This window comes from Asterias rubens, chromosome 3, assembly GCF_902459465.1.
Source record: "Asterias rubens chromosome 3, eAstRub1.3, whole genome shotgun sequence".
NCBI classification, from domain to species: Eukaryota; Metazoa; Echinodermata; class Asteroidea; order Forcipulatida; family Asteriidae; genus Asterias; species Asterias rubens.
This window is the reverse complement of record NC_047064.1, coordinates 7374576-7394540: the sequence shown is the minus strand read 5'-3', so window position 1 is coordinate 7394540 and position 19965 is coordinate 7374576. Positions and strand designations below refer to the sequence as shown.

Sequence of the window (19965 nt, the reverse complement as noted above, 5' to 3'; positions counted from 1 at the left end):
ATTATGATCCGAATTTTTCCAACAGGTCAACTCGTGCCACAGTCAACTCGTACTCATGTCATAGCGCACCGGCAAATAGACGAACGTTGTAGTGCAGAGATGAGATGTTTGTGGTGTGTCTTTTTCCGTTTGGGAAGGCGGCCTCCCAAAACCAACGCTTAAATAAAACAAGTAGATAAAAACTGCGATTTTCGGATTCACCGTAAATGGAGTTCCTCTAATTTCAGACATTCAATAATTAAAAAAAAATCAACTCAAAAGTGGTTCGTTGAGGCCTCCGAAAAAAATCCCACAACTGCGTTCATAATAAAAAGCAGGTTCATATTAATTTTCTGAAAGAATTTTTTTCAAGAAAGCATCCCTTCAAAATGTCAGTCTGAAATTTCATAACATATAAATAACTTTTCAGCTTGATTTGAGCACAACAGGATAAACAAATCTATCCCGTCTCTGTCTTGCTCAGTTTGTGCACCCGATATTGAATTTGTGCACCCGATATTGAATTTGTACTCCCAAAAATATTTTTTGGAGAAAAACAGCATAATTTCAACACTTTGAAAACATCTTCAAGAAAATTTGCTATATATTACCGAAAAAGGCAAAAAAATTAAAATGGTAATTAATTGTGAACCCGTTTTTTGCACTCAAGTCAACTTGTAGCAGTGAACTCGTAACTATAAGTTAACTCGGCAGCGTTAACATTGATACAAGAATAAATATTGGTGTATGTCTACAATAATTATTTAAAACTACGTCCAATATAAGAGGGCGCTGTTCAATATATTGCTGTTATTCGAGTTTGTTGTCCTCTGTATTCGTTTGTATCTATTTGTTGCTGATCCTTTTTATATTTTCGGTGCTCTTTTATATATATATTTCTTTGCTCCTATATAATTATGGTTTTGCTCTTAATATGTTTTATGGTTTTGCTCCTATACATTAGTTTTTGCTCTTTAATACATGGTTTTGCTCTTATATTTATATGGTTTTGCTCTTATGGATTTTGCTTTCATACATTTGTAACTGCTCATGTAGTCATAAACGGCCCCTCATACCTGGTGGCGTATGTGGAACAAAAAAGATACTCATAATGTAGGGACTTACAATGTGTGGACTTCCTTACATATGTCCACACAGCTAGTGTGTGTTTTTTCTTTGACAGTTGACAATATTTTTTTACAAAGGAGCGTGCACACAGAGAGTCTTAAGACAGTGGACATAATAATTGTTAAAGACTAGTCTTCACAGTTGGTGTATCTCAACATATGCATAAAATAACAAACCTGTGAAAATTTGAGCTCAATCAGTCGTCGAAGTTGCGAGATAATAATGAAACTTAGAAAGAAAAACACCCTTGTCACACGAAGTTGTGTGCGTTCAGATGGTTGATTTCGAGACCTTTAGATTCTAAGGTCTCGAAATCAAATTCTTGAAAAATTACTTTTTTCTCGAAAACCAGTTCACTTCAGCGGGAGCCGTTTCTCACAATGTTTTATACCATCAACCTCTCCCCACTACTCGTCACCAAGTAAGCATGGGTTTTATGCAACATTTTGAGTAATTACCAATAGTGTCCACCGCCTTTAAAAACACATGATGTGTGTGTGGGGGGGAGGGGGGGTGAGTGGGTAAATAGACTACAAAAACAGTGGGGATGTGATGTCTCACCTGTTCCATGACTTGGATAACGCCCTCTATTATTTGATTGTAAATTTTTGGCAATTACTGCTCCTATAAAAAAGCTGAAAAGTTCATCGTTAGTTAAATTTGTTCAACTTACAACAGATGAAAGGCTGTTTCTCAGCTCTTTGCGTGGGTAGATTATTAGGCTGCTGCTGGCTTGAACATCAGCGACAGTGGAATTTTGAGCATTTTCTAATCACCGATGTTAGATGCTACCACTTGAGGAAAACAATTAGATTACTGTTTTTTAGGATCAGGAAAACATATTTTTGTTCAAGCCCCGCTTCATGAAATAATTTAATTTCCATCCCCCTATCGCATTTTTTTTTCTCTCTACATCAAAATTGCCACTGTCGTAGTTATTTTCAATGAATAATTTTTGTTTCTTCCACATCGATTCAAAATGGGAAAACTCGTTGAGTGGGGCAAGAATTGCCCCGATCTCTGCAAATTATGCCCTTGAAAACCATACGTCATTTTGGACCTCCCTGTGCTGCATATTGTGGCAGCTACGTGGCTTTGAAGCATTTTGGGTTGATGTCATAGAGCTATATAATAAGGCCATTTGCCTTAGGAATCCATGGAACAGCTGGAAGGGAATGTATTACTCCGTTAAGAATTGCACCATGAAAATCACGCATGTCTGGGGACCTTAGTTGAGCTCAAACATTTTAAACACTTGACACTGCATAATCCTTAAACATTCGCTGATCACCATTGTTATAAACCACTTGCTGTGTAATGCCTTACGGGAGAATTTTGTATGTTAGGTAACAGCAGAGTTTACAAGTAAACGTCCACTGTTTGCATATGAGCATGCATGCGCACATTACCGAGAACGACGGATTTACCTGGTAAGTTTGCTGCCACCCTAGCGTCTCATAAATCCCCCATACGAACTAAGTTTCAAATAGCGCCCTCACAGATGTACGTTTAAGGACTCAACCATAAGGTAAACACGTTTGATCAGATTCTTTTTTTCCCAATAATCGTTATTTCGTTTTATTCAGCCAATGCACAAAACATTTATAAAGAGGCCTATCTCTATTTAGGTCTCGCAGTTTTCTTTTTATACATTACATTACATTAACATTACGGGAATGCTCCCTTAAAGCGGGAGGCAAACTAAAAAGACACATCCTTTTCGTCTGGCAACTTACACCTGTTATCTCCATGTATTGCTTCAAAGCAGTGGACTTAATTAGATCAAGCACAAACCAGAAGTGCTGCTGGAAACCACATGCGAAGTAACTGCTTACATTCAAATTGATTGACCCAAGTACTTCAATGAGAACACAATCGCTCACTGAAAATGATGTGTACTTTCCTAGTTTTACGGGCCAAAGTTGGACATTTTTCACTACAGCTTTCCCGTAATAATGGATTGATTCTGTTTATTATTCGGCCCCAAAATGTCGCCAAGATAGTTAATGGCGGGAAACATGACTTTTAGAATACACTTTAAAGTATGCACGTATCTATTGGATGTGTTATACATTACTAAGTGCATGTCGTTAGTTCCACTCCAATCATCATTAGTACAAAGCCGTGTTCCCGGCAGTAATTGTGATCGGTGGTTCAAACTGTTCTTGTTGTTCATGGTTTAAGTATGTAATTACAACCAATCGTGTTTTGGGGTTGAATAATGGTGTAAACAAATAGTTGTGTGCTCTGGCAAAATTGTGTTACCAAAAACTGAGCGCAAAAAGTTCGAGTCGAGTCGAACGTAGCTACTTTTAGTTAACTTAACGTCAAATCTTGGTCAAAAACATAAATTCTAATAATTATAATAATAATATTATAAATTCTGAATGATGTTGAAATGTAATTTACCTTATGCTAATAATATTAATTACGTATGCTATTAATACTTAGGTGTATTCCTAGAACCACATTCTCTATCGAAAATTAATGTAATATTTTGATTTATTGATAACATGTAACTTTGTGTGAAATGAACTCGTTTTCTATTACTATATGAAACCGTGTCCACATGGTGTTTTTAAAACGATCCGATGTTAAATATTAAGAGTTTGTTATAGGATGTAGAGAACAAAGTGTCTAGAATGAACTCAAATTTAATGTTACTATCGTTGAAATTAGATTGTTCACTTTCAAATACATCAATATGGATTAACATCAAATAAATGTAAATAATTCTAAACTAAGTATAAGCTCGATTAAAATGGTGATGAATTTTAATGCACAATAGCCTACAAACAATCTCAGTGATGCTCATTTGTGAAATATTTAAACAAAACATCCGTTAAAAAAGCAAATTTTTAAGTACGGTGGCACATGTCCATATACATCTTCTTACAACAAAAATGTTATGTAAGGCAGCTAGGTTAACACAAAAAATCACGAATAACTTATCAGTGTGTGTTGTATCTTGGGGTGCAAGGGCATTGTCACACGGGGCAACTTAAAGGCTACACCGTCTGCAAGCATTTGTTTCTATCAGCGGAATCAATGGCAACCACACTTCTTGATGGTGTGTCAATCGTTAGCATCTTGAGTAACTATACACATTACTTTGAAAATTATTCTTTGACATTCCTTTCCTCTTTCCTGGACGACCTCCATCCTTAACTTTTTTAAAAGATGTAACAAAATAACCTAAAGGCCTTTTAGCCTCAGAGAAAGACTCTGCTAGGGAAATGTCTGACCATTAACCGTTTTTTCCCCCTTCAAAATAACCTTAAGATACACACCTCATTCATTTTCCCCCCACATTTTTGCCCCATTTCTCTTTGGTGTTTGTTCACAGTGGGTTTAAACCCAGACAATGGGGATTGGTTGCTTGCACACAAATTTCTCTTCCCACCTAGTGCATGAGATATCATTCCATCCCTGCGAGAGCATGCCTACGCAGTCTTCTCCATCACCACTGTTATCTGGCGGTGAAGTCCACCTCCTGTAGTCAACAGTGGTTGTCCCCTCCTTGCATTCCCAAGTTCCTACGTAAGAAATCAACATGAAATTCTGCTTGGTTTTGTGTCTCATTGCGTTCGCCACTCAATACTTGAGAGTTTTGTTTGTAAATATTTTGTATTATTTCAAATTGTCAAAAGTAACAAATGACGTCTTAAAAAAAATTATAAAATTATAAATTCAAAAAATTGGAAACTTGGATTTGTCAACGTGATTTTTAACTCGGTTTCTGCTTCGGTTTGATAAATGAGCATGCCCTTGCAACCTGGAATCCGGGTCTTTTCTCTTTCTGACGCGGCAGATTAGTCTATGGAATCTACACATACAGATACCGATACGTCGACACTTTGTGTATTCACGTGACGCGTATCCACGACTATTGTACTTTCACTTTAGCATCAGATACAGGAGCTCTTAACACTTCGTAGAAAAACGGACACTGTTTTGCAGACATAAGTTGTCTTTTTGTCCCTGATTAAAAACATTTCACACGGAATGGCTTTCACTGGTATCTTTCTTGATAGAGATAGGAAATTGTTATTCATTTTGCAAGCAAAACGACGAGAAAATGCAGTGAAACAAACGGGGTCTCTATCGGTCATGCTTATCGAAAAAAAATATGAATGCGAGCCACTCAAGTGACACATATTTTTTGCAAAACAAAATCCAACACGCGGCTGGCGTGAACGGATACGGTTATCAACTGTATCTGACGCTTGCGAAATCTCTCTTGATCACTTGCACAAAGCGAAATACATTATTATGTGGGATTTTGATTAGTATTATTAGGACGCTAGGTGGCAGCAGATTACCAGACATCTTCTGCTCTCGGTAAAATGTGCGTAGGCTCGGAAATACATAAACAATAGAAATCTACTGCTACCTCATAGCATTCAAAAGCCTCCCATTCTATCCACCATGTAGGTTCCAAAAGTGGTGAAAACGGCTGATGAGCATTGTGCGGAGGTGCGTCTGCTTGTGCACGGGGGTAAAAAAATAAGTGACCACCCATGTTTAACTGATAAAAGTCGCGTATTCGACATCTTTGTTACCACTTTGTTCCTACGTGCATTGCTTTGAAGAAAACAAATCTAGGCACTTTAACGGGTCCTTGTTCGAAATACGCACGGGACTTCCACAGTCTTTTGCATAACAAATAAAACCCCAAAAACAAAACGTACAGCCTATCTAAGGACATACCTTCGGAACTGATATCATTGCAGTTGATCCATAGTTGACCAGCATTAGTCCAAGTCAAGAGGTAGTCCTCTTCTTCGCGGGAATGAGGAGCAGTCAGTACACCTCCAATATCCACGCAGTGCTGTTGCGCCTGAGCCCAATATAGCCCGTTTTCAACAAAATGATAGCAGTTGTTTCCCCATTTGCTCCAATCAGCTGGGCACGCCCCTTCCTTTTGACATCTTCCATTTACCTTGTTGGAGGTACTTACAATAAGTACAAATAAAATCTTAGAAAGCGAGGGATTTTTCCACGCCATAGTAGATTGACAAGGTTTCACGTCAGTTTTCGATAATGAGGACGATGGGGTGTTCGAGGGTTTATATAGGCCTAGAAAAAAAAATTAATACGAAAATAAAGCAATAAAAATTAGCCGTTGTTTATTTTCCACTCGTGATGTCTTTGCAGTGTCCGAAGCTTTATTAAAGCTTAATTATTGACCGTTAATTGTCGATAATTGAATTTGCAAATGGGGCGGTTACTTCAAACCGTGCCGTGATAATGCCAATTAGAAAAACAACCGCTGCAAACGTACAGAGGCTTTCGTTTAATAAGGCAAAACTCTGGGAGGACAATTTAATCGTGTGTCAAGGCCTTGTTCCCAAGTAGTGACGTCACTGCTAATTAAACTAGAGAAGGCACTGTTTAATCCATGGGCATGGCAACGAATAAGAAACACGAAATCAAATTGGCCTTGGCAACCAAACTGAATTACTAACAAAACTAAGACGTTTTGCCCTAACTATACGCCTACCACCTAAATACACAAGAATGCAAGCAATGTAAATTTTTTCTGAATTCGTTGCTCAATGAAAATCACCGGTTCACCCTTTACGTATTTAGTTGTAGAATCATAAACAGTATTTTGAAATGTTTTTAAGTCATCAAAATGTCACGATAATTCAAGATTAATTGAAACAAATAATGACGCCATATATCAACCGATGCCATAATTATCTTCATTTGTTAATATGAAGTATGCAAACATGTATTAAAACTTGATGGACATTGAAATGTTCACACCACTGGCCCCATTTGTTTTGAGTTTTTCCTTTTTTCACGGCAAATGAGAAAGTATGGTTTCCCGGTGAAGCCATACATGGAAGAAACATCTGCAGTGACTACAAGTGTTCTTTGAGACTCTGTGTATGACTGTATAGCAAGCAGATGCCTTCATTTTATTCAAAATATTTTTTTATTAAATTTTTTATATTACCATGGTAACTTGCAAAAAAATAAAAAAATTAAAATAAATATAAAAAGTGTGAATAATTACTTGCTTCCAAATCTGATTTTTATTTATTTATTTTTTTATTTTTTTTCTTAATATTTATAATAAAGCGTATAAATAAACAGTGAAAATTGAATCACCAAGCTGATGTTTAAATTTTAATATTAATAATAGTATTGATACGAGGGTTACAAAATAAAAATCTCCAAAAATATTAGAAAATTATATAAGGCACATGGCTTTTTAAGCCTCGGTATTTTTTTTCAAGAATGCTCAGCAAAACATTCAGTCACATGATTTTGATCATCATGAATTGTGAATTGAAATAGCGTTTGATGAAACTTTTTCGGTGGGCAAATATTTTTATATGGCCTCAACATTATGACATATTTTTGTACCTTGTAGAAATGCCTGAAATACCAAACTTTTTGCATTTACAAGTGCAAATGACCAGTGGAGCCTTACGTGTTTCTAAGTTTTGGTCAAGGGAGAGGAGACTCTTTGCTTGGCAAATAAAACCACACAATTTTTATCTAGGGACTGTTTACATCGCGCACAGAGAGGTAAAAGATTTGCCACGATTTTAGGGACACCTCGAAAACAGGACCTCCTACATAGCTCTATGGTTGATGTACTAAACTCAAACCACATCCGTTGAGGGGGTACTGTTGATTGTCCGTGTATGGTTTTTGAGCAGTAGACAGGTTCTATCGAGTGTATTACGAAGCTGGGTTTTCTTGTAGTTTACGTGCCATTCAGGTAGCTACAGGAGCTAAATTACCTACTTCTGGAACGGTAAGTCTGTGGTGTTATTGTTGCACTGCCAAAATATAGTTGTCAGTCCCTGTGACTTATGTTAAGTCCAGTGCCTTGTTGCGCTACATGAGACTGAGCTGAATGTAGTTGCAATTGCATATCATGGAATGGATGGGATGGTCGATATTGTCAACACGTAACACAGCACAACACAACAGCAGGTTGTAATAATAGCCATATTGTTAATGTTTATTGTTGCGGGATCTCGAGTGATTATGAATAACTCAAATACTATATACTGTCGTTTCCATGGTGATTATTTGAAACCGGAACTGTTGGCAAAGAGCACGTTTGCCCCCAAAAGAGGGTTAACAAGAATGTTCAATAAAATGGCCAAATAATCATTGATGGAATGATGAGGACTGGAAGTGGAAGGACTGTGGGAGCTGAGGTTTTTAATTTATTTTCTATATATGCGCTTGCTCAGTGTCTTGTTACTGAGGTCTATATTTGATTATTATTATTTTTTTTTTTTTTAAATGGATGTTTAGCATGTTTAGCGGAACAAACGGGAAAGTTTCCGTATGGCGCCACCACTTTTTCATTCGAAATAAAATATATAATTTACCTGATTGATATTTGTTATATCCCTTTTTGTAAAAATGAGTGAAAAAGTGGTGGTGCCATACGGAAAGTTATCCAAACAATTCTCCATAACTAGCACCTTTTTTACAGTTAAAAATACAATTTTTTCAACAGTTTGAAGGTGATTTTGGTGCATATGACTCTTGTGCATATTGTCGGTTGACTTTTGTTCAAATGTTCTGTTTGTGAGGGGTCGTGAGGGGTCGTGAGTTGTCGGTATTTAGTGCGACCCTTAATGATGCTTGTATGGCCTTTTTGTTAGTTAGCCTAAATTAAAAAAGAAAATCAAAAAAGGAGATTGGGTTGTTCTAAAACCCCCTCGACCCCCACGACCACTCATCTTTATTGCGATTTTTTTTTCTGTACACCGAAATTGCTACAGTTCACAACCTCAGCCAATCACGCACACATTTGTATGCTGACGTCAACTACACCATGCCTCGCACATCTAAACACAGCGTACGAGACGAACCATACACACGTGGTATGCACGAAGCAAACTTCGCGTGATTGGCTGTTTAGATCGGTCCTGTGGCAATTGTGATGTACAGATAAAAATCGCGGCATTTCCACGCGTATCTCTTGGCCAATCCGAGCCTGAAAAAGATTATTATCCCAACTGGGAACCTGCGTTTACCGCCCGAGTACGATTACGGCCAACTCATTACGTGATGATCAGGCAGACCCATTTCCGGCCGATCGCTCCCGTTCTGTATACTACTAGTTGCTCTATGCGCGGAGCTCGAGGTTGTAGACCCGACCGACCAAAATGGCCCACACGTGTTTTGGTGTTCCAATCGGTGTAGAGTAATACAACTGTGTGGTTGATGCAGATAAATAACCGCATGCATTCTCAGACTTGAAATCAAGTCTAGTCGTAGAAGGAAATTGCGTCGCGGATCACACACACTGTGAATTCTAAATCGGGGACATCATTCTTACTAGGCCGTAAAGCGACATTTTATGAATTCGGAATTTGGACATTCTTCGAACATGGGGCGGACGTCGAGGGGTCGTGGGTCGAGGGGGTTTTAGAACAACCCACATTTTCTGCTCGGTACTCACTGTTGTTTTTCTGCCGCATCGCACTTTTTTTTACTGCTCAATATGCTCAACGCTTTATCTTTTGGTCACTGGGTCACCAAGCGCTGTATACGTGGGCACCAGCCTACTCGCTTGCCGAACTGCCGAGCCACGACCGTGTTGGGCTAAAGCATTTTGTAGAAGGGGTGTTACGCGGCAAAACTGGCGCGCTGTCCGCTTACGATGCTTGCCGTTCACGCATATAGCGCACACGCACAGCCGCATAACACCCCTTCTATAGAATGGTTTAGTCCAACTCGGTCATGGCTTGGCAGTTCGACAAGCGAGTAGGCAGGTGCCCACGACGTGTACAGTGCTTAGTGGCCAAGTGACCTAAAGATAAAGCGTTGAGCATATTGAGAAGTCAAAAAGCGTGCGATGCGGCAGAAAAACAGCCATGAGTACCGAGCAGAAAATGTCTTTTTTGGAAGATGTTTTTTAATTTAACTCAACAAAAAGGCCATACAAGCATCATGAATGTATATTGAGTGTGTGGTGAAAGTTTCGGGTGTGTAGTACACAGGAAATTTTAGTTTTAAATGATGGCGAACGATCGTAAAACTTTCACCTATCAACACCGATTTTAAAAACGTATAGCGATAAGGAGGTCCAAAATATTAGACCCCTATAAGGCTCACAGGGGAGCCTTATAGTTTCTAGAAGTAGTAATGTGGCTGCCAGTATGAATTTTAGGTGTAACAGAGTACCACCTGTTGCCTAAGTTAGAGACTAGGCCAAGACCTAGTCAGTACTGAAATGTTGTAGTGGCAGAGCGACTGTCAAAATCAAAATTTCAGACAGTACAGTGCCCCAGTGACAGTGTCTACTGCGACTTTCCAATAGGCGTAGCTCTTGGTCACATCCCTTATTTATAGACCAGAATTGGAGAGGTAGTGCTTTCTGCTCTACCGGTCAGGCTTCAGATTGATGATACCCAAGCCTACATCCGTATGGACTGTAAAGTGGGTAACTGGAAAAAAATAATTGTAGCCCACACCTTGAAGTGTTTGCGTTCAGTGCCTTGTGTGTCTGGCGACTTACATTAAAAAAAAAAATAATAATAATAATATTAATGCTTTGTTGTAACACTGTGGTGTACTCTGGTCTATTACGGTCTAGTCAGGATGATCAAGTTTTAAAATGCCCATTATCAAACTAGAACTGCTGTGACCTACCTGTGTGCTCAGTGTTTGGAAAATTATAACAAATTTCCGTACAAGTCGGAGTAGACAGAGTCCCGAGTATGACCACAGATTTTTTTTAAAGAAGTGCAGCGCCCCAGTAACTGGGTGTAATGTGCGCTAATTTTGATTTTTTTTGGTTTTCTATTCGAACGGATTAATAATAATAATAATAAGACTTGTAATGCGCACATATCCACCCTGCTGGGTGTTCAAGGCGCAGTAAAACCAAAACAAAACAAAAACAAAACACAAAGAAAAACAGACACACCAAAATTAGTCATTGAAAACCTGTGACATAAGATAAGTTTTGAGAAGAGACTTGAATTTTGCGGTACAAACACAAGATCGAAGATTAAGTGGTAGAGAGTTCCAGATGCGAGGCGCGGCTGAAGAAAAAGACCTGTCACCCCATGAGTGTCGAGACTTGGGTTCAATGAGGAGAAGCATGGAACTTGATCGAAGATTCCTCGATGGAGTGTAAACTTGAAGCAGTTCAGAAATATATTGGGGAGCCTTGCCATTTAGAGCTTTGTGGACAATGAGCATCAGCTTGAAGATGATTCGTTGGGAGCCAGTGTAGTTGTTTCAGAATGGGGGTGATAGAACAGGATTTTCTAGACAGTGTCACAATGCGGGCAGCAGTATTTTGGAGCCGTTGAAGTCGGGAAATCTGGTTGTTAGGAAGACTGTATAGAAGAGCATTGCCGTTGTCAAGACGAGAAGTAACAAATGCGTGAATGACCTTTTCAGTGGCACTTTTGTCCAAGTACTTGCGAATCTTACCTATATTCCTGATGTGATATGATGATAAACGAACAATATTGTTGATGTGTGGCTGAAGTGTCATCGATGAATCAAAAATAACCCCCAAGTTCCGAGCTTTTAGCGAGGGAGCTATCCGAGCATCACCGATGGAGATGTATGACACTGAAACCTTAGTTAACTGTTGACGTGACCCAAATAAAAGGAACTCTGTCTTATCATCATTTAACTTCAGGAAGTTTTGTTGTGTCCAACGTCGAATCTCTTGGATGCATTTCTCAAGTCTTGCAATAGATGCATTGGCGTTTTCTTGAGACGATTTAAACGTGATGTATAGCTGAGTGTCGTCTGCGTACACATGGTAATTCAGATTAAATTTGAGGATGATGTCACGAATCGGTAAAGTGTACAGCGTAAACCACTGCGGGCCGAGTACCGACCCCTGTGGCACAGAGTAGTTCAAAACAACAGGGTCGGATATCGCAGTGCCAATACACACATGCTGAGTTCTATTGTGGAGATACGATTTGCACCATGCTAGGGCTGTGTCCTCTATGCCAAGGTGATTCTGGAGCCGAGAGAGAAGGATGTTATGATCAACAGTGTCAAAAGCAGCACTCAAGTCTAGCAGGACTAGTGCTGTAAGGTTACCATTGTCCATAGAAGAGAGAATATCGTTGCTCACACGGACTAGTGCAGCCTCGGTCCCATGGAAAGGCTTGTATGCTGACTGGAACACGTCGGACAGGTTGAAAGTATGAATGTGATCAGAAATACGTGATGACACTACTCGTTCGATGACTTTTCCAAGATATTTTAAGTTTGCAACCGGTCTGTAGTTTTTGAATATCTCCTTGTCCAGGTTTGGTTTCTTGATGAGCGGCCTGATGTAGGAAACTTTGAGGCTATCGGGGAAACAACCGGAACTGAGAGATTCGTTTACAAGCTTAGTGATGTAGGGTACAAATATATCAAAGCTATTGAGAAGCAATAATTACCTCATTTGTATCTAGACCCTAAAGGTCAAAAACTAATTGTGTATACTTCGAGGTTATTTGAGAGGTTTTTTATGGTGAAGGGTGCAGGAAAGTTTTCCTCTCGTGTTTGTTTAAAATAAAAGACAATTCCCTCTCGTTTCCACAGAGACATCACTGGCGCCTAACGACCATGGCGGACATTGTTGCTGTGTGGGAAGTCTCCCTTAGCGACGGAGTACACAAGGTTGAGTTCGAACACGGAACCACTTCAGGAATGAGAATCATCCGTATCGATAATAAGGTCATTATCAGTCAATTACAGTCAATAGCAGTCAAAGACAGTCAGTGAGATTTTATCATGAGAAGTCTGCTGCTAAACTTATTCTCTGCCATTTCAGTTCAAGTCTCGACCCTCCTACTGTCTGACTATTTAATCTCATATCATCCACATGGTTTGGAATGGAATGGTAGAGATGTACTTTGCCGGCCTGCAATATGATGTCATGGTTGAAACATCCACACAGTACACAGACTTTTCTCTGTGCCATACAATTACAGGCCTTGAATTTCATTCTTAAAGGCAGTGGACACTATTGGTAATTACTCAAAATAGTTATTAGCATAAAACCTTGTTAGAAACGGCTCCCGGTATTATAGTTTTTGTGTAAGAAGTAATTTTCCAGGAATTTAATTTCAAGACCTCAGAATTAGATTTTGAGGTCTCGAAGTCAAGCATCTGTAAAGCACACAAATTCGTGTGACACGGGTGTTTTTTCTTCCATTATTATTGTCTCGCAACTTCGACAACCAATAGGTTGAGCTCAAACTTTCACAGGTTTGTTATTTTGTTCATATGTTGAGGTACACAAAGTGAGAAGACTGATCTTTGACAATTACCAATAGTGTCCAGTGTCTTTAAAGGGGCACACTGTTGAAAGGGCACCACAGCAGAAGCACAGGGCACAATGGCACCTACTCTGGGTTGTTTCAAGGCCTATAATTATGTGACTGGCTTTGGCAAAACCCTGTACACTTGTTCAACTACTGTAAATGTGACATTTAGGTTTGAACCAAGGAAAGTTAATGTTGTTCATGACAGGGATTCATATATTTTTTCTTTTACGTCAGACTTGAACAAAATCCTCTAGTGGTCTCATGAAGTATTTACCGATCTATGACCCTACCACTCTGATGCATGTTGTTAGAACACATAACACAAAATCAGGCACACTGAAATAACACCTCTGTTTTTGAAACCTACAGGAAATTCTGAGACGAAACTGGATGTTCAAACTCGTTGGGAGGGAGCACTTCCAGATCGGCAAAGTGAAAGCGTCCATCAATATCGACGCATCAGGAGGGTTCTCCTATGAATACAGTTTGGAAGTAAACGGCAAGGCACTGAAGAAGTTTAAAGAGCAACGGAAGAAGTCTGCAAGGGTTTGGACGCCTATTGTTGATGGTCATGAATTCAGAATCGTTTTAGGTACATAGGCTGCTTGTAATGATGTCTAAGAGAGGTTTGCGCTAACACTATGTGAATATCGCGATTTGAAGAGTGTTGGTTCTGAAAAGAACTCGTAGTTAATGACTCAACGTTTCATTCAAAAGAACTGATGGTTAACAACTCAACGGTTTGATCAGTAAGATTGAAGCGTTGAATCATTAGATTGAAAAGTTGAGTCGATAACCACTGGTTCTTTTCAGAACCAAGACTGCCTACATAGAGATATTCACATGGTGTTACTGCAAACCTCTCTTAGTTAACACTTCCACCATGCAAAGTTTCAATCCTACATGTAATTGATGTGTTGTGTTCCTTTAGAATACAAAATCCACTAAATCCGTCAAAAAACTTCAAAATTGTTTCTCTTAAAGCCTGGTTTATACTTTTGCAAAAGCGAACGTGAAGCAAGTAATGCAAACAGTCAGGTATGCGATGTTTTCCACCTGCAGCACAAGGAAATTCACCTTGCATCTCAACATCTCAACAAAAAATCTGTGGCCAAGTTTTGTACTTCTTTCTTTTGCTGCATGTGTACACCAATCCATTTTAGTCCACTTTTGTTCTACCGAACTGGTGGTTTCTGCCATTACTTGGACACATTTTTGCTTCCAACATTGTCGCTTGCACTTGAACAGCTTGCAAATTGCTTAGAAATCATTAGCCAAACAAGGCAGAACAAAATTTAAGACTCGTTAAATATGTCTGTGTCAGCACTTTCCCGAGTTCTGTGAAAAAATCACCTGTAGACATAATATTACTCTAGTCAGTAAGACACTGCTCTAGAATCGCAAAACTCGAGGGTTTGTATCCCACCCAAGTAATACGCCTAGTGATTCTTCCACAGATTTCTGGAAAGTACTGAGTATACTGTGCTAACACACATCGGTGTAAGGGTAAAACCAAAGTTAATAGAAAGAAAATTAATAGATAAATTTAGACAGCTGTCATCAACTTTTTTATTCATACTCTTTTCAGAAAAAGATTCCATGGATGTGTGGTGTAACGGCCTGATAGTAGAAACTGCGGTGAGTCCTGAGTTTTATGTACTTTTATTTCATATTTTGTAGGCACAGGGGTCGGTTTTACAAAGAGTTAGGACAAGTCCTGACCTGGGTCTAGTCCCTAGGAGATATTAAAAACCTTAGGCGTCCTAAGAGACAAGCCTAGTCTTAACTCTTTGTGAAAATGACCCCTGGAGACATTTGGTAACTGTCAAAGACCAGTATTCAATAAAACAGTTAGTATAGGATTAAAAACAATCCTATACTTTGCCTTTAAAGACACTGGACACTATCGGTAATTGTATAAGACAACATATGCATAAAATAACAAACCTGTGAAAATTTGTGCTTGATTGGTTATCGAAGTTGCGAGATAATAATGAAAGAACAAACACCCTTGTCACAGGAAGTTATGTGCTTCCAGGTGCTTGATTTAAAATAACAAACCTGTGAAAATTTGAAGGTCGTCGAAGTTGCGAGATAATAATGAAAGAAAAAACACCCCTTGTCACACGAAGTTGTGTGCTTTCAGGTGCCTGATTTCGAGACCCCAAAATTACTTCTTTCTCAAAAACTACAATACTTCAGAGGGAGCCGTTTCTCACAATGTTTTATACTATCAACAGCTCTCCATTACTCAATACCAAGTAAGGTTTTATTTTGAGTAATTACCAATAGTGTCCACTGCCTTTAAACTAGAAATTTCTAACCTTATCATGGATTATAATTTCACAATCAATCAGTCCATTATAAAACATGTATCCTAGTGTTGGCTAGTTATTAATATTTTGTTATAGGGATGTAAATATTTAATACCGGCAGACGACTCCGATGTCTTCAGTCGATGCATTGTTGGTTGAAATGATCATAGAGATCCTGCAACTGTCTGGGCACTCTTAAACACAAATACTTACATGGTCTTGAATAATAGATGGGATACACTAATGCCTGCCTGCAGTCATGATGTCATGTGGTGAATGCAACCACAGAGTAGACAGTAGTTCTTTCCATAGTTGTGAGGTTGTGAATGGTTTCAAATATGGTCTTTTACACTTTTCCTGGTAAAAACTCAAAATATAAATTAAAACAGAAACAGTTACTTTGTAATGAGCAAGAGAGAGCTGTTGATAGTAAAAAACATTGTGAGAAATGACTCCAAAAATGTTGCTTACCATATGTATATTGTACCATACATGAACCTAGTTTGCACTGATAAAATGTCTTCAGTTTTCTGTGATGTATCATTTAGAACCTTAAAATCACAAGAAAATTGTTGACCCAAAATTTAAAAATTTGACCATGTCATGTTGATTTTGTTTATTATGGACCAAAAACCCCAACTCACAAAATTTTCAATAAATCTCAAACCTTTGCTAATATACCCAGTCCGCACTGATATAAATGTCTTCAGTGTTCCATTCTGTATCATTTGGAACCATAACATCACGCAATTTTATTAAAATCCCAAATCTAAAAAATTTGCCATCTCGGTATGGCAGATTTTTTAAATTTCAGACCAAAATCCAAACTCACAAAATTCCTGAAAAACCTTAAAATTGTTCTTATAAATCCAGTCTGCACTGATAAAATGTCTTCAGTAGTCCGTCCTGTATCATTGTGAACCATAATATCACCAAAATTCTTTTAACCCAAAATTTTTACCATGCCAGCAAGGCAGATTTTTTATTTTTGTTTGACTCAACAATAAAAATACTCAATAAATCTCCATCCGCACTGATTTCAAGTCTTCAGTAGTCCATTCCATACCATTTGTAACCATACATTGTAAAAGTTGAATAAAATTACCGACAACAAATCTGAAATTTTGACCATGCCGGCATGGCAGACTTTTTTTAATCTTGGACCAAAAATCCAAGCTTCTTGATAAATCTCAAAGTTCTGCTAAATATGGCCAGTCCGCACTGATAAAAGGTCTCCAGTAGTCTGTAATGTATCATTTGAAACCATAAAACCACCACTAATGTTTTTACCCCAAATCTGAAAATTTGACCATGCAGGCATCACATATTTTTTGGATTTCTCAATAAATCTGAAACTAGTGCTTAGTAGTTTGTCTCGTATCATTTGAAAGCATAAATTCTCTGAAAATCGCTTCACCTCAAGTCTGAAAATTTGACCATAGATTGCCTCTACTCTGCGTTGAATAAGGGAATCAATGTGTAGTGAAGAGGTTTTCAACTAGTGGTTTAATCCCAACGAGGCCTGGTTCTTGATAATTTTACCGAGACGAAGTTGAGGTAAATTATTAAGAACCAGGCCTCGGCGGGTTTAAACCACTAGTTGAAAAACGATTCAACACACTTTGATTCCCATTCAATACCTTTTCGGTCCAAAAACATCAACACTTTTTGGTCAAAAAGTAAAATAAATGCAAAAAATATAATTGTTCAATGATGTCTTTCAACACAACACCCCTCCAGCTATAAAATGGTAAGGCCCTCGGGTAAACAACTCCTAATAAGGGAATGCTGTGTGCGTCGCGCGTATGGCGTGATGTGGCACAACTGTTTCAGCCGTTGCTCTCGACCAATAGGAATGAAGAAACTGTCTTATAAGCACATGTGAATGCTCGCGTGTCACGCCCATGGTTAAACACTTTTTACGGATACACACCCACGTGACGCGCTCTCCACCAATAGGAATAGCGAAACTTTCTGAGGTATTTGTGAATTTCTTTTTATGTTGAGCGCTAAGTACATGTAGGTCCTCCCACAAGTTTTAAACTGGCACACTTAAGTTTCAAACTATTGCACTAAGTTATCAAACTTGCACGAGCCAAATATGCAAACCTAAAACCTAATTATTAATAAGGCCATTCAGCCCCCACAGAAAATGAGGGTGCTCTGGAGTTGTTTTGGTCGTAATAAACCATTCGTTGCCAGCCAGGCAAGAAAGAAATTGGCAGATAATCACACAGATCCAACGCGAAGTGGTTAAACTGGTTTTCATAAATAATAGCTTTGTATACCTGTATGTAAGAAGATCCAATGCAAAGTGGTTAAACTTGTTTTCATAAATAATAGCTTTGTATACCTAGAGTAAGTAGAGTAAACATTAGTACTTGTGTTTATAATTTGTTTGAACCCTTTACACTGTGAGCTCTTGACAGTATAAAACATTGTGATAAACCGCTCCCTCTGAAGTAACCTAGTTTTGGAGACAGAAAATAAAATATTTGAATTGAATTCTAGACCTCAGCTGAGGTCTCAAATTCAAGGCATCTGAAAACACACAACTTGTGCGACAAGGGTGTTTTTGGTCCACTATTTTCAAGCAACTTCGACGACCAATTGAGTTCAAATTTTCACAGGTTTGTTATTTTTCACACATGTTGAGATACACCCAATACACCAAGGGAGAAGACTGGTCTTTGACAATTACCAAAGGTGTCCAATGCCTTTGAGCACTGTACTTTCCCAGATTGTAAGACATGTGTTCTAGCAATGCAAGGGTTATTGGGTTCAAATTACAGCCGAGTGATTTGCTGTGGATTTTGTTCACAGTAAATACATTACAGTGCTTAATACACATTGGTTTAAGGGTAAAAACAAAGTATTTTCTTTATCCCTGATGCAAAATTGTATGTTGTATTTCTACCTGTTTTCATATTGATTGTTAATCAGTTTTGTAGCCTCCGTGGGCGATGCCAGCCGGAACTGGCCAGAACCGACAGTTTTTGCCCAGCAAGTCTAGCTAATCAAATGTCACAGAGAAATAACACAGTCAAAAGGCTATTCAACTTTATTTGCGTGGCCAACACCATGAACAGTTTGGAAACCTGCCGACATTTTCACCAAACTCTTCCTAACTTAGGATTAATCTTAAGACTCCACTTCATCAATAATGGCCCACAATTAAACATGAATAATTTTGTTGATCCGCTCGCCCTTGGTGGACTTTAGAACAAGAATTGTTTATTGCCCACCACTAAAAATTGGTCTAGCTACAGCCCTGTTGTTAATGTCCGGCTTGTCTTGAATCTTTCAGGGGGTGTTTGTTGACGATGGCTCGGAAACTCACTTCACTCTCTCCTCTGGCGTCGCTTGTTACATTAAGAATGTAAGTAGTGGCAAAAAGAAAGAAGGAATCATTCACTCATTGGTCATCAATGATAATGAAATTCCTGAGGCAGTGGAGTAACCCTGCCAAATCTGCCACCAAGATCCCTTTTTTGTTTTCATTATTAATTTTTACCTTGTGCCTGCTGCCTTTATTGTATTCAGCTTGTAATACAGCACTTTGAAGTTCAAAGATTGAAGTGCTCAACTTAAAGGAACGTTACAGAATTGGTAAGAAAGAAAAAAACTTGAAGATCACAGATTTACATAAAACTTACACGGTCTAATGATAATGATAGTAGAAAACATCCCTTAAAATATTTCTGTCTGAAATTTCATATTTGATGAGAATTTATTAAACTGGTTTCGTGTTTGGAGTTTATCGCTCAGTGAGCATTTTATTCATTTTAGTTTTGGCATCGATGCAATGCAAAATTTGTAATCGTTTTTTTTTTTACTATTCTCTCGTGACCCAGATGGCCGATAGATCTCAAATTTCTACAAAATTGTCAGTTTATGTATATGGTGGATTACATTAAGTGCTTACACAGCCAGCAACTTTTTTGCTAGCAAACCAATTCTGTAATGTTCCTTTAAGTAAGATTTAGTTTAGAGAAATGTTCTTTCCGAATGGAAATGTGACCTCTTTAGTTTGGGAAAAAAACTAATTCGTTTGTATGTTAAGGTATGATACATGATTGGCAAAGAAAAAAACAATGACTGATAGTATTTACATGTACCTGAAATGTTTTGTTCATGAGAAATAGCCTTTTAAAAATGTACATGAAAGTTGTTTGCTATTTACTTAACTTTCCTCTTTTCCTGTAGGGGAGGGTCATGGAGGCAATTTGCCTTCCAAATTCCTCTGATCATGTCTCCAAAAT

The 19965-nt window shown here is 38.4% G+C and overlaps 2 protein-coding genes across 3 annotated transcripts; one reads left to right on the top strand and one right to left on the bottom strand.

Moving 5' to 3' along the window:
• Positions 1 to 4458: 4458 nt before the first annotated feature.
• Positions 4459 to 6115, bottom strand: LOC117288027 (low affinity immunoglobulin epsilon Fc receptor-like). The gene is made up of 2 exons (XM_033768707.1): positions 5818 to 6115; positions 4459 to 4643 (listed from the first exon to the last, which is right to left on the bottom strand). The coding sequence occupies exons 1-2, from the start codon at positions 6113 to 6115 to the stop codon at positions 4459 to 4461; spliced, it is 483 nt and encodes a 160-aa protein (XP_033624598.1).
• A 1679-nt stretch (positions 6116 to 7794) lies between these two features.
• LOC117288356 (fas apoptotic inhibitory molecule 1-like) lies at positions 7795 to 19357 on the top strand. 2 transcript variants are annotated; one of them, XM_033769187.1, is made up of 5 exons: positions 7795 to 7882; positions 12661 to 12795; positions 13758 to 13980; positions 14977 to 15026; positions 19011 to 19357. In XM_033769187.1, exons 2-5 carry the CDS (start codon positions 12685 to 12687, stop codon positions 19161 to 19163), a joined length of 537 nt encoding a protein of 178 aa, XP_033625078.1. In that variant the 5' UTR covers positions 7795 to 7882; positions 12661 to 12684; the 3' UTR covers positions 19164 to 19357. The 2 variants fall into 2 exon arrangements, with proteins under 2 accessions (XP_033625078.1, XP_033625077.1); XM_033769186.1 differs by lacking the exon at positions 7795 to 7882 and adding an exon at positions 7981 to 8064.
• The last annotated feature ends 608 nt before the right edge of the window (positions 19358 to 19965 follow it).